The sequence below is a fragment of the Temnothorax curvispinosus genome, unplaced genomic scaffold (genome assembly GCF_003070985.1).
Source record: "Temnothorax curvispinosus isolate PA1 unplaced genomic scaffold, ASM307098v1 QBEX01004926.1, whole genome shotgun sequence".
In the NCBI taxonomy this organism is placed as follows: Eukaryota; Metazoa; Arthropoda; class Insecta; order Hymenoptera; family Formicidae; genus Temnothorax; species Temnothorax curvispinosus.
This window is the reverse complement of record NW_020214706.1, coordinates 243,528-266,310: the sequence shown is the minus strand read 5'-3', so window position 1 is coordinate 266,310 and position 22,783 is coordinate 243,528. Positions and strand designations below refer to the sequence as shown.

Here is a 22,783-nt window from a genome sequence, read left to right as displayed (position 1 = left end):
AGCAGCAAGAAAGAAAGTCGTTGAGTCAACTATTATCCTTTTCACCAGACATTTTTGTTTCTAAATCAAAAATCGCATATCCGATCTTCTTTCCCCGCCCTCTCCCCCGCGATATCATTTCTTTTCTCAATAGGACGCAACCAAATCCAACCATTGCGACGGTAAGATGTCCCTCGGTGTTACGACAATATCTTCGACCCCACCGCGGGTAGCTATTAGCCGACGTTATGAGCTGTTGATTCTGGCCACGTAGTGGCCCCCTAAGCTGCCGGGGTCCCGGGACTTGATTTATTGATATCGCATGCAAAGCCCGCCTCTGTGTTCTCCGATATACCTACCCTCGCCCTATCTCGCCACCACCACCACCACCACCAACGCACCACCAACACTACCACTACTCTACCTGGCTCTCTCTGTCTCTCTCGCTTCTATCCTTCGCCGCAGACTATAGTCCCTTTTCTGGCACGGTAGCGAGCACTGTAGCCATCTCATATGTGCCCATAAATTAGTACTTTAGCATTAAAGCGCGGGATGCGCGCTTGCGCCACCGTACGCACCATACATATGACCATACACACACAAGACACACACACACACATACACACACACACTCACACACACACGGAGAAGAGCAGGACGGCGGAGACCGAGAGGGGTGGCGGTTCAAGGGGTAGGAACACCCTACGCTAACATACGAGGATTATACGAATCTAATTGGATATATGGGATTTACACGCTCCAGTATACACCTCAGGTATTGCAACGAAGCGATCGTTGCATTCTTACGCGCTCGACGGTTCTTTAATATCTGGCACAAGATTTTGGAATCGGATGATACGATAACAGGAAACGAATGTCGATATCTTGAATTCGTCACCTGTTGTCGCTGGAAAACTTAACAGTTTTAACAAGATTCGTTAATTTTACATGTGTCATATGTAGCTTCACGGCTGTTGACGCTTGTCATCAGTGAAGCGATAACTATTATTTTTTAATTTTTATCGGATTTCGATTATACACGTGTATAAGATAAAACTCTCAATTCTATGGCATCATATACATATAATAAGCTAATACATTTAGTGATTATGGCGATTTTAAGTAACTCGATGTGAAATCTGTTCTCATCTTTATTTTTAACTCTTTCTTATATATACTGACTTATCTTTCTTAGGATAATCTTCTTTAATTTTTAATTGAATACGGACAATGATGTCATTTTTGGCTAAATTAACGTTTATCGTCCCGTGATATTTGTCGGAGGCTCGTAACAGCTGGCGGGTCTCTTGACTCTCAAGGATGGACGCTCGTGACGAGAGAATGGCATTAGAGCTGGGTGGTGTTAAGTGCATTGGGACCGAATCAGCGTCTATATATCAGTCAGTGGCGTAGAATCAAATACTATTCTCCTCCATCTCCATAAAATTCACTACATCCTTATAAAAGCGGATATATCTACGATTTCAAACATGTAAATGCGCATTTCTCTTCGCCGATATCGCGTGTAACTTCAGATGCGAATATGATGGTTCAATAAAAATTCGCAAAATTGTTGAATATCTAAGATAATTTCAGTTTTCGTGTGTTTGCAAAATTGTTCGATATGATCTCACGTATTTATCTGATATGTTAATAGATCGCTTGATCATATGTACTCAAATTATCATTTTACCAAATTTTTACTGTCGTTAATCATTCAATATTATCACTTATAGGCTAGCTAAAATTCATAACTTATACGTCTGCTAATTACTATTGTATATTAGCAGTATAGTTTTCAATTTTTTTTACACATTTTAGAATGTTTTTTACAATAAAAATATTTCAGTTTATCTTCTATTAAATCCTTCTTCTATTCATAGTTGTATAAAATGTCTTTATATTTGTTACTAAATAAATTAATTAAATAAGTGATTAAATGTATGAATAAAAATACATGTGTTTGCGTCAAATAAAATATATTTATAATTTATAATTTATTCAAAATATCTCAATTAAAATATTATAAATCTCTGCATTAAATACAAACTTCCCTTTTTAATCAACTTGCATTAAGCACAGCATCTTTTAAGATAATACAAATATTAACGACATTAAATAATTAAAAAATGTATCCAGCTTTTAGACATATATCGATGTATTTTTAGATGTCTTGAGAATTTTCTAATTTTCACAAAATATGAAGTTTCTTCTCGTCGATATGCCTATTTTATTTTATTTTAAAGCAGCCATGACGCGTGCGGTGAAGGTAGGCTTTTCCGCCCTTTTCCGGGGTCACGATGTCTTCGCGCCGTCGACGAATCGTCTCTTGACACGTCGATTTCACGGTAGAATTACGATGTAACCGCGACTAAATGCCCGTGGATAATCCGCCGTTACACGCCGATCCACAATCCAGAGGAGGGAAAAAGCAGACTGCCTACGCGCAAATCGCGCATTATCACATACACCCTCTATCCCGCACGCAGGTGCATCGAGCCTATACACGTATGGCAGAACTTCCGTTAATTAACGCAGGCGGATGCTAATGGGTTCTGTTACGAAATAACAACGCGCGAACGAGTGCTTTCGACGCGCGTGTCCGATACCGAAAAGCCGAGCAATCGATGAGTTCTTCATTCGTGTCGGAATCCAAGATTCATGTCGAAGAACAATCGGGAGTATCATAGTGTGTCGGGTGTATCCAGAAGTACATAGAAGTTTAAACTTGCGTTTACAATAAGCTGTACATGTCTAATTAATGCTACAGCAGTCCTGCAGATAGATTAAAATTAAATTAAATTTTAAACATGCATAAAAACATGGAAAATAAGAAATATAATTTCGAATAATGGCCAGTAGATATAATACTATATACAATTAATACTTACAATGACAAAAAGTCGTGATAGTCAAAAATACATGGAATCTTCATAATTGCAATCAATTTAACATACATGTTCCGAAATGCATGACAATTTCCTTTTGGAACCGATCGATCGGAATCGACAGGTTCCTGCCCGAGAGCTTTATGTACTAAAACTCTTAATCAATGTGATTGAAACAGTATGAAGATATGTTGAATTCACTTCATAATGTCATTAATCAAACTTCAAATTTAGCGCTGATAGAAATGCAATTGCTCTATATGACTATATCTTTAGTATTAATTTCTCTAGTATTATTTCCATCGCGCTCATTTTTATGGTGCTAGTATAATACGCGTACGAAGAATTTTACAAAAGAATTTATCAAAGTTTTGATTACGATAGCATTTCACAAGCGTATTGTACAATTAAACATTTTATACATTCCATAGAAAATATATTTCAGCTATATATTCAGAATATATATTTAAATATGTATTTAAAATACCTATATTTCTCGTTAATGTGCTAATGAACGATATTTCCGTCGATGAATGATAGACGATATCGGTGCTTCATTGTTAGCGAACAAAGCCGAAAGGGGTATTCGAAAAGGAACAACTGGCATGAATCGTAGTTGAACACACCTTTCGATGACTAAGATGCCCTGACTGACGCCTTTTCGTAAGATATAAGCGCTCCGGCGAGGAGCGAACCGGCGCGGCGGGTCAATTAGGAACATTGCTTTTTAAAAATTGATCAATCACTGCTTTCTCGGGGCGCGTGCGCCGTGGCAGCTGTTCCCAGGAAACACCTGGGATCAGGATGAGGGTGGATACGGACGTTGTTGGTTTCATAAAATCGACATCGACTCTCCTAGTAATCCGGCTGCTCGAGATCGTGGGCGCATTTCGAGATGCATGGGCGGTAGTGCACAAGTTACAGTTTTGATCAAATTTTAGACGATACAGTCCAGTGTTTTCACAGAAACATATGATAGCAAAACTTTTTTTTCCATTTTTTTCCATAAAATCTGCATCTCTTTATAAATTTTCAATATTAAAGATAATAATCGCGCGCGTGAAAGAGAGCAGTTTCTTAATAAATGGGAATAAATTAAAAGTAAGACGATTCAAGTAAATCGATTAAAAATAAAAGAAAATAAATCATTTACTTTTTTATTAAAAAAAGAATATTCTTTTATATAAGTGACAACTTTTATTTAATTACTTATGTTAATTTATCATATCAATAAAAATTGCAAATAAAATTTCTTCTTTATGTTGTCATTATTATAAAATTCATTCAATATGAAATATCTTAATAGGTATATCTTAATGTCTTAATGTATCTTAAACGTGTATCTATAGAGATAATGTAATACGCTTATTTATATTTAGTATACATTTAACATTCTTCCTGCATAGTAAAAAAATCGCCATAAATTTATCCGCCGACATTTTTACACGAGAGAAGCTTACGCAAAATTTACATGACAGACTATTTACATTTATAATTCGCTGTTCATTAATTTCAGAATCAAGTAATTCCGTTCGTTAAATAAATTATTTTCCATCGTTGAACGTATTTGTAATGTAATGGTAGTATACATGATCGATATTTCAATAATGATAATGCATTATCAAATCGTATATGTATTTCCAATAGAGTTGCAAAATTTTAAAGAAAAGACTACGAATTTTTGTTAATAACTTACAGATGATTATTTTTCGATTTTTCGTTAATAATCTCTTTAAATTTGTTTATAAAAGATTGTAACTTTCTGATTTATATTTTAAATTGACAGTTGAAAAAATTTATATTTATAATATCTTTAAAATAATAATTAATTTGTATACTATTGCACACATATGTAATCAACAATTTCATTAAATATCGGAATCTTGAAATTTTTTATACATCTCGGCTGGGACTAAGTTTTATCATACTATAATACTTCCGAAAAGCATTTCCGCAACGACAAAGGATCATAGAAGACGGTAAGAATCGCGATTTTCAAGAAGCGACCTTTTCTATTTCTTTTCGTCGATCGCGAGAATGGCTTAGTTTAACTCCGGAGGAGCCCTCGAGCCTTCAAGGGGAGGCAAGAAAGGTGGCAAGAAGCGAGCATTGGCCAGGCAGGGATGGTTTGAGGTTAGGGTGAGGTTTAGGGGGTGGGGAAGGGGTGGCGAGACCTCGTAAAGGGGGTTTCAGCAGGCGCTGATATAAATTGAGCTTGCCATCAAGGCAAGCGGCGGGATCTGCCCGAGGCCACAAGATATATAGGAGTAGCTTTCAGCACGCCATTGAAGAATAGTCCGACTCACTTCGCGGAAAAACGCCTCGAATCGCCACGAAACGAGATAACGTTTCTCTTTTGTGATTCCGCTCGGGATGGGAGAAGCTTTCCGCGATGAAATCTTGATTCACTGTCTCAAATAGCCGATTTACGAGATTACGAGATTAATATTTTACAATGATACAAGGAGCTAATAATCCTTAATCCGATAAATCTATGTAATCGAACATATTAAATGTTCATTAATTAAGTATTAAATTATAATTTACGATGTTTTCAATACGCACGACCCATCGCAATCATTACTTTTACATAAATCGAAAAGATGGTAAGGGATGTTTGATAGAACGATGTTTTAAACCAAAGGTTGATAAGAGAAATTAGCATACATTAAGATCTAACCCTTTTAAATTAAAATTAATATAAATATGTGATCGATTTCCGATATTGCCAATAATAAACATATATTATCTTTTCTATATTTTTAAATATTTTACCTCTACGAAATTATTGATGAAAGCGTCAATACACATAAATTGAAGCTATTCGATCTATTTTATATTCCTTCGAATTATTTATAGTTGTAAAAAAATTATTTATAACTAATATGTGCTCGTAAGTCGACAAAAGAATGTATGCTGGACCACCAGGTGGTGATAAATTTAATGAAAATAAATACTATATAAGTTATGTTTGTAGGATGTGACCCTGATTGATGACGGTAGTCGGGAGACAGTCTGAGGGTGGCAAGACGCATTATCCGGACCGCCCACTGTTTCATGTTGCGTTGCGCCGCTGTCAGGAGAGAGATTTTCGCTATGCCATTAGTGAATCGCCCGATTTCTAACGTAGAATTAAAAATCGGTCACTTTAATACATCATTATTCATTATATGATATGTTACATGTCTATTATGTATAATACGACTATTACATATACCTATATTGTTGTTTACGACATTGTATTTATGTCAAGTAAATTAATTTGTCTTTATATAAAATATTGCTACATTTATATTCTATATAATGATATAGGCTAATAGAAGCAACTATACATTTTATATCTTGAGTATTATTAGTAAGAGAATATTAACTATCTCATTAGCATAGATACAAATGAAAGTGAGTGACATAACTTTAATAGAAGACTCGGAAAATTTATCCTGGCAAGAATAGAAACGCAGGTAGTTTCCTCTAGAGCACATAATCTCATAAAGGGTTTGACGCGAAACACGACGATAAAATGCATACTCGGTGCTCTCACATGCACCTCGGCCATAAACTTGATCCATTTATACTTTATTATTATTTCACGGCCGCAATATCGCTGGCTTACGATACCTGTCGTCAAATTAGCTCGAATTGCTCGTGGAACTGGATTTACTTGTTTGGATAAACTCGCTTGCAAAAGTCTATATGGCACCCATACCTTTACGAAAAAGCAACATATCAATCGTTTTCCGAGATCGTATCTTTCACGGGTACTTTCGTAACCATTTCGTCGACGAATATATTAAATTATGTATCAAATTCCGTGCCTTCTCATATCGCTCTTGTTTTTGAGAATAAGAAGTAATTATAACATGTGTTTCTAGAGATTTGTCTTTTAATATCATTTTATATGTCTAAACTACCTTATACGCCTTGCGATCCAATTTCTATTCTACTTTGGAAATTATTTATATAATTTCTCTATGGTAATATTGTTGTTATTATTAATATATAATAATGTAATTATATGTAATATTATATATATATATATATATATTATTATTATTATTACTATTACTATATATTATATTGTTATATATTATTCTCGATAAAGTAAATTCTGCTGTATGGAATTATATAATTTATTATTTAATATTTTTAAATTTCTCATAGAATTCCCTTTTTGTAACTTATAAGTATGCGTACCTAGTCCTCGGTCCTTTAATCGAGCGAACTTATGGATTTTCGCTGCTTTCGAAATTATTCAGTGCTGCAAACGTCATAACAAAATGGGCGTTAGATGATGCTCCCTCGGGTCATCGCAGCGACACAATTTATCCATCGAGAACCCTAATGCCCTTCCGCGGCGCTGTTACCTCGCACGTCTACACGGGGATGCTTTTCTCCCCGGCCTTGTTACACACGCGTGCATCCGTATGCGTGTAACGCGGTTCGTGCCGTACACCCTACACGCGATATTTTTCGGGCGGCGACACGTAAGAGCTAATATCGCGGCCTATGCATATTTATACGGCATTAAAAATCACCCCTCCCTTAAAATGCATAGACCACTGCATAGCAGAGGCGCTGGATCTTCGCAGCGCGCGACGCAGAAGCGGCGCGGCGGATGGCGAAGCGAGATTCGCGCGCACGCGTTTTACGCTTTTTCATCGCTTGCCGAAGTTCCATTTTACGCAAGGAAGAGCGAATCGGTATTTCGATGCGAATTTTACGAACGTCATCGCGGCTCATATATTGTTTTAAAATTTGACGACGCTAACAAAGAGCGAATCTAAAATTTTACATTTCTCTTTTACAAAAATTTTACATTTCATTTCTACATTTCACGCAACTTTTGCTTGAAATACTTTGAAAACACAAAGCTATAAATTCCATAATAAAAATAAATAAAATGTAATACAAACGATTTCTTCGCGACACTGTTATTCTAATAGTCCCAATAATTACACTTCGTTTTACGTCGAACAAAAAGATGGACCGTTATAATAATTTGATGATTTACATATAAATTTATTTTATATATGATAATTTTTAATCCGTTGCGAAGATTTTTGACGCAATGCGTGATCTATTACAATCTTTAAAAAGAGATTAAAGATGCTAGAAAAGGGTATTCAACCGTGCGGTAACGTGACAATGATTTAACGCGACGCTCGTTCATGATCGAGAGTGATTCGCGGCATAGTAACTTGACACAGGAATGTTTGATGCATCGTCGTAAAACACTCGATTGCCATGTACACATGTCCGGCAACGTCGAATATATACCCATCCGCAAATGTGACCGGCGATAGTTTATCGCGCGGAAATTTTGCAACTCAATATCGTATCTCGATCATATTCGAATTTTGATACCGCACGCGCGATACCGTAACTCCGCGTTAAAGGTATTGATTTTGCAATAAACGTCCTCGGACTCGCGCTTCCTTTGCGCACAGTCGACCAGCGGAATTATCGACTCTTCGCGGGACGATATTACTCGAATCGCGGATATTTTCTGGCGCGTAATTTCTCGTTCATAAAAGCTTATCGATATAGTGACGTGCGATGTGACAAGGATGGTCCAGCCTCATAAATAATTAATTAACATTTTCAAAAGAACACTTTTCCAATCGAGCTGTCGATTCCAGAGATATTCGGCTCATTGAAGCTTCTGCTTTTGAATTACGTTTAAATGCAATAAATAGACGAAGAAATCGCTGGTTAACTTGTATATGATCAGAAATTAATCGTGATTCATCATAATTATACAATAGTAATAATTAAAAAATTATTATAATATTTGTTGTAATTATAAAAGTTACGAATATGGAAACGTCGCTCTTAAGTTAAAAAAAAGCCGGTGGTAAGTTCTTCGCAACGTCGCGCAGTGAGCAACAAAACCATTTCCCATTTCTCGGGGCAAGACAATAACGAACTACATTTATCCTCGCTGCAGTCACTTGCTTATCCCAAAGGACGGCCGAATGACATCGCCATTCATCCGGTTCCCGGGGGATACTTTGAAAGCAATACTCCGGCACCCGCTATATCGTGGACGAGCTACCGCATCTCTCTCGTGGCATATGTGACTTCTGCAACTCGCGATATATCGAGGCGAGAAAAGTCACGCGTTTAGCCATTGACTCTTCTCAAGAAATTGAGACTCTCGTATACCAGTCATTGTGATTCGTCTCTTAATTATAATCTAATATAATTCGTTATATTAAAAAAATTAATTATAATCTCTAAATAATTCGTTAATTGTTAATATAAACGCGTGCAAAATTCACATTGCTCTTATATCGTACCATCACTTTTTAATTACGCTGATAATTCGATAAATATCATAAAAATGCACGCGAGATTTCAACTCGTTCTGCTATAGGATTCTCGAGCACGTCCAGGAACCACGAAAATATTTTTATTTTACCTAATTTCCGTTTTTACGAATAAAACGGTATTATCGAAAAAATGTTTCGAGAGATACTGGCTATTTCCGCATTAATGATTTTACACTGCGATTCCGGAGTTCAAACAATCGAAAGAAGTCGGACTGACGGTAGTGCAATGGTTGGACGACGATAATCTATACGAAACGATATCGTGCGCGAAAACAAGGTGTCCTTTTTTGCGGCGCCGAAAGTTCGCGCTCATCGACGAAAGGTCGTGCCCCATAAAATTTCCGGCAGTGGCAATCGAAAGGACCCTTCAGCCTAGAAACGAGCAGTTACCTGAGGCAGTTAAGTTAAATGCCTGTTAGCAGACGTTAACTGCCCGGCGCTATGGGTTCTATTCCGTGGACGATTGCAATTTTAATCGCCTCTTCATTATGATTAAATTTAAATCGACCGTGTGCAGTCTAATAAAGCTCGTTCTATCCGGCGCCGCTCTCTCTCTCTCGAAACAGAAAATGTCTCCTGGGCGGATTAAAATACGCGTAATTAAAACCGTAAAGTGCCGATATGCCGCCCGAAATAAACTGTCGGCTTAGTAATAAACGTCCGGCTGAAAAAAGCTTTTGTCTCAAACTCTCGGCGCAGCGGGTCTCTCGGAATGATTGAACTTTATTTGAAGCATCGAGCGCGGCGAATTAATATTCGGTATGATTGACGGTAAGGAATAACGCCCGCGCGCGCGTTCTAAAAGCGTGCACATCGCATGAAAAAAAGCCGTTGACCCCGTGCGTCAATCGTGAATTCCCGCCACGAGCGGCCTGCGCCGCTCGCGGCAGTCCCGCATTATTTCGCGCTACCATCGTGCGAAATAATGCATAACCATCGAGCGACGCTTCCCATTGAGGAATAATATTCTAAATATTATTGCGTGGATGAGGGAAGGGTAACGAACACGCGCTTTTCGTTGATTTAATTCCATCGACATCCTGTGCTTCTTTCCTGGTATTTCCTCGTTTATACACTAGAGATTTATCGCGAAAATTAAATTGTGAGTTAGTAACTCTCAACTGTGACGAAATCTCGAATAATATTATGTAAAAATATTCAAAGCAATTTTGTAAGGTCACACATTGCATCCTTTTGCTTGATTGTATTCTTGTTGCCAAACAAAAATCATTTTATTATTATTATTAACCGCAAGATGTTAAAATGTGCCCTTTTAATAAGTTACTTTTCGCGCTTATGGAAAGCAGTCGTCAAATACAACAGCCGAACGACTATATTTCGATGCAACTGGAGGGGTTGGTTGCGCTTAGCGACACCGCGCTCTGCAAACCGGGTAACACGCTGGGTGTATGAGAGTAATACGTGAGTTACCCTTTTTTTTTTATTCGAAAATGATAAAACTCGGTCTAATGTAAAATTCATTATGTCCATTACGGCTAATTAAGCGGAGCGAACACTCACCAAAAACCCGTGCATTTTTCAGCGATAAAGTCGGCGGCTCTTAATTATTTTATTTCGGACGAGCGCGCGTACCGGTAATTCGCTATATTCTATACGCATATATACGTCAAATCTCGCGGTGCCGTCGCGGGAATGCGCGTATCTCCGATACGCGTCTTAGGACAATACGTATCGCCGCGCTAACGAGTTCGCAACGTAACAATAATCGCATTAAGACGTTAATTAAATGTTACACATAATTTCAAATAGCTGCATAATGCCACTTCGAAATAATTGTTGTTTGTACAGCAGTTCTCACGATGCGTTACCCGCGCAATTTAATAGTTGTTCATTAACGGGAATTAGAGATGGAGCAGCAATTACGCCTCTCTTCGAGCGATAATAAATTACAAATCGATGAACCGTAATATTTCATTACGCTATTCCAAGTATTTTGTTGCTAATCAGGGATGCTTCCCATCGTTCCGCCGCATTTCGCTCGATCGGAAAAATGGTGACTGATTAATCTCTCCATGCGACCGTTCGCTCTGCCAGAGCGGTGTGTAATTGTGTGTATATGTGTGTGTGCGTGTGTGTGTATGCCGATTGCATTCGAAATATCTCTATCGCATGCGGTATCGATCGAATTTTGAGTGCAACAAATTATAACGACAAATAGTTTTCTTCTCGTTTAAAAATTAATATAAACGCATTTTGCGTAATAACAATGAGAAATACACTTCAATTTTTTTTAATAATAAGGAAAATATCGGCCCATCTAATATTTTGATATTTTAGAACGTAAATATGTTTATAAGCTCGAAAAATTATTCGACAAAATTGTTATAATAAAATTTAAAAAGAAGCAAACGTATGTAAAGGATGATTGGATAAACAGTATACGTATCAATGAGCGAGCGGAGCAATTCTTGTGTAACTATCGCAGCTATATCGGAGGGACAGAGAGGGAATGAGCTGCCTCGTTATTATGTGCAACGCACTCGTAGCGAGCAATTTTCTACCCATTAATGCAACGATTATACAACAGAGCTATTACGCTTACTGTATCAATGATGCGGAGTATCATAATTTATGCTGCATACAATGTACCGAATTGTAAAATTGTGAATTATAAAAACGAATGGGTTCGTGGACTGAGTCCCTCAATTCCCAACTCTAAACTTAATTTCTCGCAAATCAATCAATTATCGAAAAACGATCCTTGAAAGTCAGCCATTAATATCCCGAAATGTTTTAATCCTTAAACGATTTAGACACACATGCGCATATTTTCGGAACTTCTAAACGTAATCAGATTTTCATAAATAATTAAGGGAAAACGCGTAGTTACATTTTTGATGTCCCAGAGCGCGAAATGAGATCGGCGGCGTGTCCTGCGGCACGAGCGCCGATCGGGATCTTTTCCATTCAAGTTCATTATCGCAGATGATCGACATGTAACGCGCGGGGCAGCCCGGTAAGAATTGAAGAAAGGAAAAAATAAAAAGAGATTACTTGGCGGTCCTTAAAACACGCGATGGATCCGCCATGGCAAGTCAAGAAACCTTTGATAGCGACGCTCGATAGTATAGCGATGCTGAGCGCCGGCGCCTTTCCCTCGCAGCCCCATTGGTGCCGAAGGCCCTCTCCACACGAGTGCCCGCCGCCGGGTTTCCTTGGAAACGCTTCGTTCACGCTGATGTCTACCCTCGCCTACAGAAAACCTCTTTCAATTAGGCAGCCTGCCGCCCGACAGACCCACGAATCCCGGTCCGTTTTCTCTCCCGTTCCCTTTTCTTTCTCTGTTCTATCTTTCAGCTTTCCTTTTTCTTCCTTTTTTTTTGGTGTTTGTTTTTTTTTTTTTATTTTCTCTCGCCTGACGTTTCCCGCGTCGCGTTGCCGAATACGAATACGCGCTACTACGGGATCGGAGGCGAAGAAGTCACCGAGTACCACGGGTGACTTTGAAACCACTAATTCGTTAAACAACTGAAAGGCGTACGCCGGGGTCAATGTGTCGCGCTATTCTGACGCGATGTAAAAATTAGAAATCAAGGCAGACATCGGCGATAATATGGACCGGGGAGTATCGACTTGTTAAAAATGTATAATAAGAATAGCCGCGCGAGATATCGTAAAAACGATTTCAATCGCAAAATGATAAGCGACTCAAATTAAAATTCACCGCTGCAAACCCTGGAGTATCTCAGTTGATTTTAGAAGCTCTCTTTTTATCACGCGACTAAGATTATCTCGATTACAAAGTATCCTTAATCGACGATATCTAGATAACTGTTCTCGCCGTGCAGACAGATATTTAATTAACACAGCGAATAAATACGGGGATAAGCGTCGTACACGGTACGACTCGCATGTGCGAATTTATATACGCGCACGGCGAGAGGGATGGAGAAGCGTAGCTGCTTGATATGCAGCACAACGCCCGGCTTGACTGACGCCTCCAAGTTGCGAATAAAATTTTCATGAATTTCTATTAACTCCGTTTTTCTAGACGTGCCCCGGAGACTTAAAAAAGTTCTGTCAGCTGATAGCCCGCAGGGAGGCCAAAATCACCCTCTTGCGTTGGTCAAATCCGATCGAAAGGACAATTTTTTAGCTGGTTCGCGTGACCTGCTTTTGAGTTAATTTGACGCATAAAATTCTCGTCAAGACGTAAAGATTAAGAATATAATTAAGAAACTGCAGATATTTAAGAACGTTACCCTCGTTTTAACGTGATGCAAAATAATCCCCTATCCTCTTTCCAATCGAGTGAAATAACATACTGATACTAATTGCAAGTATTTGCAAAGTAAGTTATAATACGTTTATAATGCTCTTTATTGATTTTTATCATTTTCAGTGACCATTGCACTCTTCATCGTTTTAAATTTTATCATTGCGTGAAACTATAAGTTATTTTGAAGCCAAATATATCGTTGGTTAATTTTTCTGTCGGATCTTTAATGAGATACGTGCTAATAATGCACCCAATAATCAAACGAAGAGGTCGATAAACTTTTAGATGAATAAGACAGGGGAATTCAAGCCTTTTTATTTCATAAATTCTGAGATTTCCGTCAGGTCCATATTTAGATAAACCGCGGAAACCACGAGTGTATTCTCGCTGTCAAAAACACATTATGCTCGTTAAATTATAATACGGAAGATGTCTCGATTTATCATGCCTTTTTTAATTCGATTCGACATTTATTGCCGATGCGTCTATTTTTAATGTTTCTCGTTAACATACGCTATTTTTCATTCGTTACATCTCTGCGTATTAATACAATATAACTAGCTCTCTTTTAAATCATTCCTTGGAAAATGTTATTTTTAAGGAAAAATTAAAAGTTTTATTTTACGAGTAAAATAATACTTTTTTTTCTCAATTACATGTCGGGCAATAACAAGATTCAACTATAATTATCCTAATTCATGATGAAGCCATACATACATTTTGTATATCTTCACATTAAGAAGATTTTAATGGATCGACACTAGCTTTTGCAGGATCGATACCAGCAGGAGAGCACAGCTTTTGGGGGGGAACCGCCTGCCGCGGTTGAGATTTCTGGATCTTTGATCCCGGAATTCCTGATGCCAGAGGCGGGACTTGCGAGCTTCCGCAAAGTTTCGCGGTCGACTCGCAACCAAGTAGAACCCACCAAAATTCGGAACCCCGCAGGGCGAGGGCTTAGCTGCTGTGCTCCAAGTTTCACTTTAATCCAAAAAGCCACGGTAGGCCGGCACAATTGATTCCGCCGGAGTTCCGGTCCTGTCTGGGTTACGTTTCTGAGGATAACCGCGAGGTCACCATACGACAATTTATGCTACTTTATAACGCTCTATAACATGCTCTAAAATACGCTATATGTCCGTGTCCAAATTTTTACGCGTCGAAAACATTATTTTATATTTATAAATGTTTATAAAAACGCGTTTGTCCTTACGATCCTATGTCCAGCATATTATCATTTCATTCATGCGTGTCGGAGATCCGCTCCATATTTATATAATAATATTTATAACGATAATAAATCACCACAATAATTGAGGCACTTATACAAATGAATCGGTCATTGCAGAAAGCATATGACGTATATGATACGAAAAATTAAACCTGATTTTCTGGGAAAAAGATAATTAATTTCTCCGATGGGCCGAATTGTAAAAAAAAAAAGAGTTGAGTCATATCTTCTTTTTACATAGTAGCTGATTTAAATAAGTGTCCGAACCATAATCCCGAATTGTAACTATTTTAACGTGCATAACGTAAAGATTGGCGTGTAATTCTGTCACGGCGGTGAACGCGAAGTCACGCGATAAGTTCTCTGGCGCACATTGAAATTAATCATTTCGTGCCAACGCAACGGCAGTGTGTACATTTTGACCACACCTACCTGAACGCGACTTTCCGTGAGGCCGATCCTTAGTGCTATTTCCTCCCTCAGAAAGATATCCGGGTAGTGAGTTTTGCCGAAACACCTTTCCAGCTCGTTGAGCTGGGCCGGTGTAAAACGCGTCCGATGTCGCTTCTGCTTTGCGGGTTTGTCATCGCCTTGCCCGATCCCAGCCGCGCCACCTAAAATGCAAAACCACGGTTAAATAATATAAACGTAAAATTTTCTCTGATTTCAATTATCTTTAATAGTAGAACAAATCGCTAATTGAAAGGATAATTAAAGAATAAAGCGTTACGTTTCCTCTCTTACATTTTAAAAGAGAGGAAATAAAATTGTAGTGTACAATCTACTTATTTTGAAATGTATCGTTATCGGAAAAAAATCATCCTTATAGAAGAGAGTGTAAAATCGATCAAAGCAAGTATAGTATCGAAAAAGATCTTTTATCACGTCCTAATGATATCGAGATATTTATTAAATGAAGAATTATCAGTTTTATTAACTTATACAATAATTATTAATAAATATCTTAGATTCTAAGCAAAATATTTCATAGTTACGCTGAATGATCCTAACATGTGCTGCACATTGGTCAACAGCAAATTTAAAGAGCCATTGTATATTTAATACATGTTTTTGCTTCTAAATTTTAGTTATGTAACTGTTAACATTTGAAAATAACATGTAAAAATAACATGTAAAAATGACATGTAAAAATGACATGTGAAAATGACGTGGCTAATTTAGCATCAAATCCGGACTAATAATTAATTTTAAAAATTGATCTCTTAAAAATACAGTACTAGTTTTTATTATCAAATTCTCTAGGTGTATATATACTTTTTAAAGTTGCATTTTTTTCTTAAATTACGAATTATTAATAAATTTAACTCAATACAAAAATTACATTAAGTTTATGTTATAAGGGTTAAAATGTAAACTGAGATAAATGACTGATATTCGTGTTATATCTTTTTCTCAACGTACTCAAACTATTCTCCTAAATAATATAAAAATATGCTGTTGCATTCAGCAAAATGATTTCGCCTTTTAACTCATCACGAAAACATCGCGCAATTCGTTCTGGGAATATCTCATACGCTTATTGCAGCTGCTCACGTAGCGCATTCGTGGAAAATCGATGCGATTCATCTTTCCATTTACCATCATCCAGCTTATTTAATGAACAGATAAAATCCGTCATTCGCTCAATCGCAAATCATTCGCGATTTCGCAATGTTAATGTTACCTTATAACGCAAATAAAAGGCGTATACTTATAAAATAGGAGGATGCTAAATTCTTCATACTTTTATTTATTCACTCTCTTTTTAATAGCTTCGTGAAATGCATTTCTACCGTCAAAATTGAGAGATGGAAAGTTGAGCTTGCGACTCATGTAAGTTAATCGTTCGCCGTGTGTCTTCTTGAATGATTCTCGGCCGACGAGATCGAACGTAAGCAAACGTGACGGCGAGCTTACGTACCTGTGCCGGGCATAGTCATGATCAATTCCTGATGAAGCGTGAGGCCACCACCCGCGGACAGACCGGAGCCCAGATTCACACCCAGCACGCCGTGCTCCTTCTCGTACCGCTTCAGATCTTGCGCATCCTTCGCTCCTACGTGCGTGCAGCGATGAGGTAGGTAAGAAGCAGAGAAAAAAAGAAGACGTGCCGCTTCAGTTTTCTCCCATCTTTTTTCTTTCCGCCGGGCTTCCTCGTGCTCCGCACATGCCTCTCGCTCGCCCGCCCCACGCGCCCGCTCTACGTAGTTTAAATTTGTATAGGAGCAGAAGCTGGCCGAGGGGTGTACGGACCACTTAGCGAGGAGGTGCGAGAATCGTCACCGTATACTCTGGACTTCTAGGCGGGCAAACACATGTCCCGATATTCCACGCACTTGCAAGGTAGGTACATCCATACACGTACGTACACATGTACGCCTCGTGTCTGCGTACACGAGCGTGACACCGTGTGTATGTTACGTGTATGTTACGTGCATACGTGAATGTATCGTTGTATCGTGGAGGGTGTCCATCTCAGATCAGTACGCCCACACTACTCCGTGTCAGATCGCGGGTATCGCAACGTCGTTGTGCATTGTCAAAGATGCTTACGTAATGAGGTAAACTAGTTTAGTCAGCTACGACCGCGACGTAGACGCATCTTCTGCGTCACTAAGGAGGAAAAGAAGAAGCTCGTTAAAAATTTCCACCCGCCGAGAGCGACAATGCGATGAAATAAATGCGATGGAGCTGCGCGAAAAATAGAAAAGATTTGAAACAATGGCGTAACTCGTGCGAAACGATTATTATTAGTTTTGACATTTATATTGACATTTATAAATGTGAAAAATTTTTCATAAAATTTGGTACAAAGACTTTCCCGTTTACAAAAAGATTTCACAGCTCTATTTTTTTTAAATTTCTATGTTAAAATGTTAAGACTTTTAAAAAACTATGAAGAGAGTATTATTTTCAATTGTATGAAAGAGATTTTCTAAAAGAAACTTTTCATTGCATTTTATACAAATTTATTATTTAATAATTTTATTTAAATATGCAGACTTTTAGTAATAAAATGAATGCAGAATATATAGAATATTCTATTAGTTTCGTTTGCGACAGTAAATATAAAGTAATACATATAGAAATACCGAGAATCGATATTAAATTATTAAATCAAATAAATCAACATGTAGGTAAAACTTAACTGAATGAGTATATCTCTAAATGAATGGATTTTACGACAAATCTTTCTATTTACGTTACAGACATTTAATGATTTTGTTTTTATTATAAAGGATTTAATAGTCCCGGTATTTATGAGCCTCTTTATTTGATAAGAATTTAAATTCTTATACGTGAATTATTTTGTCTTCATCGAGATTCTCCGTATACAATGAACTCTGTTGTTACAAAAATCGCGCGCAATCACAGTGCCACGTGAATCACAAAGTGCTATGTTGCATCTCCTACAAAGAGAAAAATTTCTCCTCTAACATTTACTTTGCGTAATTACACTCGTATTACTTCGAGATACCTTCCTTCCCTCTTGTTAAAGATTGAGAATGATTATTTAATCCCGCATTAATTGACCGGATTATCGAAGATCATAATCAAATTAGAACGCTAATCACTAAAGGATCACGTGGGATGCGACTATAGGCATTCGTTCTACACGTGTATTTTTTTTCGCTCATGGAGTATCGCGCGGTAATTCAGGATGCGTGAAGCGGCTGTAGAAAAAAAAAACACAAAATTTTTATAACGTTCGGCCGCGCGTTTATCGACATTTGAAAACCTCGTGATTGACAGCCGCCCGCGCTTGAAACGTCTGAATAATAAAGTCATAAATCACATTACTATCCGGAAATGTCGTGACAGACGTATTTATTCGCGTGTCACGCTCGCGAGCTGTGTGCCCGCCTTGTCTCAATGGATGGCCGATGCACCAAATGCAATTAACGTATATCATAAAAAATTTTAACGGACACACTTTAAGTATGGCGAGATGCGCGCACAACGTTCCCGAGGGCCAAATCTCATTTTTTGATAAATTGAAGGCTGGTAATTGAAGACGTATCGATGCAGTCGCGAATTGGCCGCGGCCGTTAGTAAGTATAATATATGCTTGATCTTATTTGACGGAAGACAGATAAGTGCGATTTATGAGAAACAAGCGCGACGTCGCTTGTGACGTCTATCACGCGTAAACTCAGATATAATCACTCCAGATGATACGACGATTACGATCGTTTGAATAAAATCAAGATCTTAATGAATATCAATAGTTTCAAGAGAGAGAGAGAGAAAGAAAAATTCTTTCGCTATTCGCATACGTTGTCGCTGTTCAATTCATTCGGATAAACACAATAATGTTAATCTGAAATTGAACGAGACACAATTAAGTGTGTAAATTTCATGACAAAGTAAGTATGACGGAAAAAAATCAACGCTTAACGCTTAACGCGAAAAAAATGGAGCTATAACTTTCTTTTAATCTGGTTAACGTGTAACGCTTTACTCAGTCCTCGCCACCTGCAACATTCTAACTCTCTAAACCGTTCCTCAACTTCTCGCGTAATGTAATCAGTGTTGAGGTAATTAAGATCATCAAACTCGAGAAGCGGCTTTCTTGAGATGGAGGAGATCGAAGACGTGCAACGTCACGTGTTACCGGCACCGTCTCACTATTCTTTCGTGCGATTTTCCACCCTCGATTTTCATTCTCTATCGATTTTCCCATTTATAACTTTAGAAAATAAACCTACCGCGAAAAAGAAAAATTTCGCTAACTTAAAAAGTAAATTTACAATTTTACTACAATCAAAGAAAACATTTTAGTACTATATACAGAGTAGAAGTCAGATAATTAACAGGTAATTACTTAACTTTTACAAGATAAAAGATAAATAAATTTATTAATTGTTCATTCTTCATAAAAGATTTGCGACTATTATTTATATCATGATTTTATTGTGCAAATACCGAAGAAAAATAAAAATTGAAATAATAAACATCTTTTACATAGAAATGTATTAAAGAAACATAGTTTTTTTGCAAAACAATACACAAAATTAAATAAAAAACTGGTGCAAAAAACGTGATTTTTTGAGTATCTATATCAATACAATAAATATTCGTAGTAAGTTACACGATATTAATTACAATCCATAGCTGCGCAGGATTACTGATAGTGGATTAGCCAGGCAGTCCCTACACCAACCGACGGGTGATGAAAGTCAAATTGACTTGAGAGAAATCCGGATCTATTCCTAATTTATCTTTTTTGCAAGCATGTGAAATCATATGTCGAGCTTAGAAATGAGCTTTAAAAAGATAGATTCATAAAATTCGTGGATCAAAACAAAAGTATTAAGCAGTGCAGAGTACAATTATCAAATTTTAATAACAATTATTGAACAATACATTATAATCAGTTTTATTAATTTTCGTTTTATACAAGAAACGCATATTGTCTAGAAGATTTCCGATTCGCTATCGATAGTTGACATTCAAAAGCCACTTTCTATATATTTTAGCCGACGCAATTATCATCACAAATTGTACGGATATTTCTGTTATAAATTTTACCGTAAACGGCATGTAATTAACTTTAACGGAGCTATGTGACCTATAATAATGCACGTAAAAGATTTAGGAGGGTTTAAAATTAAACAACTAAATTTATAACCAAATCTATTTAAATGGAAACTATTTAGCGCTCGATATTTCTTCCCGATGGATTTTATTTCATCTTAAATAGTCTTGAAAGTTTCTTTACGAAAATACGAATGCTAATGGCAAGCAATTAGACCGGGAATACTCATGGTACTCGTAATAATGTCTGATTAATTAACGACGTCACTTTCAATTGTAATTTTTAATTGCAGTAGACCGACATGATAATGCCACGTTATACGCGAACAAAAAGCTGACACGCTAAGCTTAAAATAAACTAGCTCGCGCACTATAAAAGCTATGAAGAAACACACTTCTTATGGGACACCTGATGCTACAGCGGTACTTGGCGCCGCCTTTGAAATCTAAGACTGAAGTATCAAAGTTTAACACTATCATTATATCGCGCTATTTCCGTCTTCCCTCATCACAATTTGCATCAGATACAAACGTGAGATTCGCAAAAGTGACGTGCGTTACTTTCTAATATTCCATAATGTCGACAGTCGACAGACACAGCGATGAATTGCGCCGATAAATAATTGTTATACTTGTCACGACAATGTCGGTTACAGATAAAATATGTTATTATGATTATTCAGTCTCACATTTCTTCTCAATTTTTACTATAATTAGACAAATTTAGTACTTTCGTCAATGTGGGTGAAATCGGCTGCCGCTATTAAAATTGATGAAACCTGCGATTGACACTTAATCCTGAGAGAGTTTGTACTTGATCCGATTGGATCGCCCAACACTTCACGATGTCTTTCACGTCGGTTAAAAATTCTTTTTGACTCAATATACGGAACGTACGGAACACTGGATTGTACATCGAAAGCGACGCGCGTGGTACCGTCGGCGAGACATCGATGACTTCCGAGGAACTCCGGTTGCAAGTTACGTTTGCTGTTCGTGATCGAAATGCATTTGCTGTACATAACTGATTGTAAGTGAAGTAATGACGTTTCACTCATTAGGTACCGCGTGTGTGGTCCGCACTTAGTGACATATGTGAGATAACTGTAACGTTATTAATTTTTGCAACGCCAAAAATATGATTGCAATAATCGATACGATAGACTTGACCGACACTAAATAAATTAAACCTTAACTCATATAATCGGCCAGTCATAATAATACGATTCATAATTTTGTACTAATCCCGCGCTAAATTTTTCTATTCAAAATATACACTCAATTATCCCAGTGAACATTATTCTCAGCCATTCTGAACAATTATTCTCAACTAGTTTAAGAACATTTAAAACAGAAAACTTGGATTTGAAGCGCAGAACGAAGAAAACCAATGGGTACCGCGAATCTCGGCCAGCTTCAGGATTTCTAAGGGAATTCGGGAGCTCAGTCCTACACGGCGAGTTTCAATTGACATTCAACAGACGAACGTCAAAAATATTATTCGTATTGACGAGATCGCTATAACAATTTCACAGTTTCCTCGACGCACAACCGGATGGGGAGGGAATTTCTGGCTCAAGTGTGTACGGTACTTACCGGAGATACCGTGTACGGAACCGCCGGCGGTGATATTGTTGAGCATGCCGCTCAACCCCGGGAGCGTAGCTCCGATACAGGACGCGGAAGCGGAAATCCGCGTGACACCGCGAGCACCTCACCCTCAACTCTCGAGGAACCACGGACGGGAAAAAAAATCTGCGACTGGCGGCGCGACGCACGGGGCCTTCCTGGATGAGTACTTGGGTGTACAGACGAGCCTGAGGACCGGCCCGTGCCTCAGGAAGGCAAACAGCGAACTGGCCGACTGCCATATCCGAACTCCCCCACTCGCGCCGGCTTGGCGGGAATATCGGCGTCCCGTTCGCGTCAAAGCGCGCATCGCCGATCTCTCGCTTCCGCCATCGGCTCGCGGTTGTCCCTACCACCCCGCGTTCTCCGTTGGTGGGCGTGATATTAAATCGCTCCTATCCTTCAGATCCAACACCAGAACCCAGGAAGGTATCTAGCCGCGACAGCACCTTTCATTCCAAATCTCGCTCTCGCAGCGATCGAAATTTTGTTCATTCGTTTATTTTCAGGAGGAACGAAATATTAATTATCAAAATACTAAATTTACTTTCAAGTAAAAACTACCCATTATCTATTCTAGAATATTAAAATGGCGATCGTGATGGAGTACTGAATTAATTTTCCCCTCAAGAGAGGGCTATTATATTTATATCTTATTCTGCTCGAAATTGAAAAGTTTTCTCCTACAAAATTCATTTAACTATGTTAAAAATTGTCATGATTACACCGGCGATAGCGCGAAAGTTAAACGTTAAACGTTACCATGCAGTAATCAATCGGTGAGATCAGAGTGCGCGCTCGAACAGGAGACGGGGGTGACAGAGAGGACAGGCCGAGAGACATCGCATCGGAAGAGTCGGAGTAAAAAGAGGTAAGGCGGCCGGTGGTGATAGACGTAGGAAGCGAGCGTGGAATCTCGGACCCCGGAGGTACCCCGTCGTCGGAT

The 22,783-nt window shown here is 38.1% G+C and overlaps 1 protein-coding gene across 3 annotated transcripts in view; it reads right to left on the bottom strand.

Annotated features, from left to right (window-relative positions):
* The window catches only part of LOC112454230 (homeobox protein orthopedia-like), a 32,690-nt gene extending 10,648 nt beyond the window's left edge, over positions 1-22,042 (bottom strand). The window contains exons 1-3 of one of the 3 annotated variants that reach the window (XM_025015497.1): positions 21,805-22,042; positions 16,592-16,870; positions 15,103-15,284 (exon numbers count right to left, since the gene is read on the bottom strand). In XM_025015497.1, the coding sequence (XP_024871265.1) occupies positions 15,103-15,284; positions 16,592-16,870; positions 21,805-21,850 (507 nt within the window). In that variant the 5' untranslated portion in view covers positions 21,851-22,042. The remainder of the gene's footprint in view (positions 1-15,102; positions 15,285-16,591; positions 16,871-21,804) is intronic. The other 2 variants (XM_025015498.1, XM_025015499.1) reach the window with 2 other exon arrangements.
* Between the last annotated feature and the right edge of the window lie 741 nt (positions 22,043-22,783).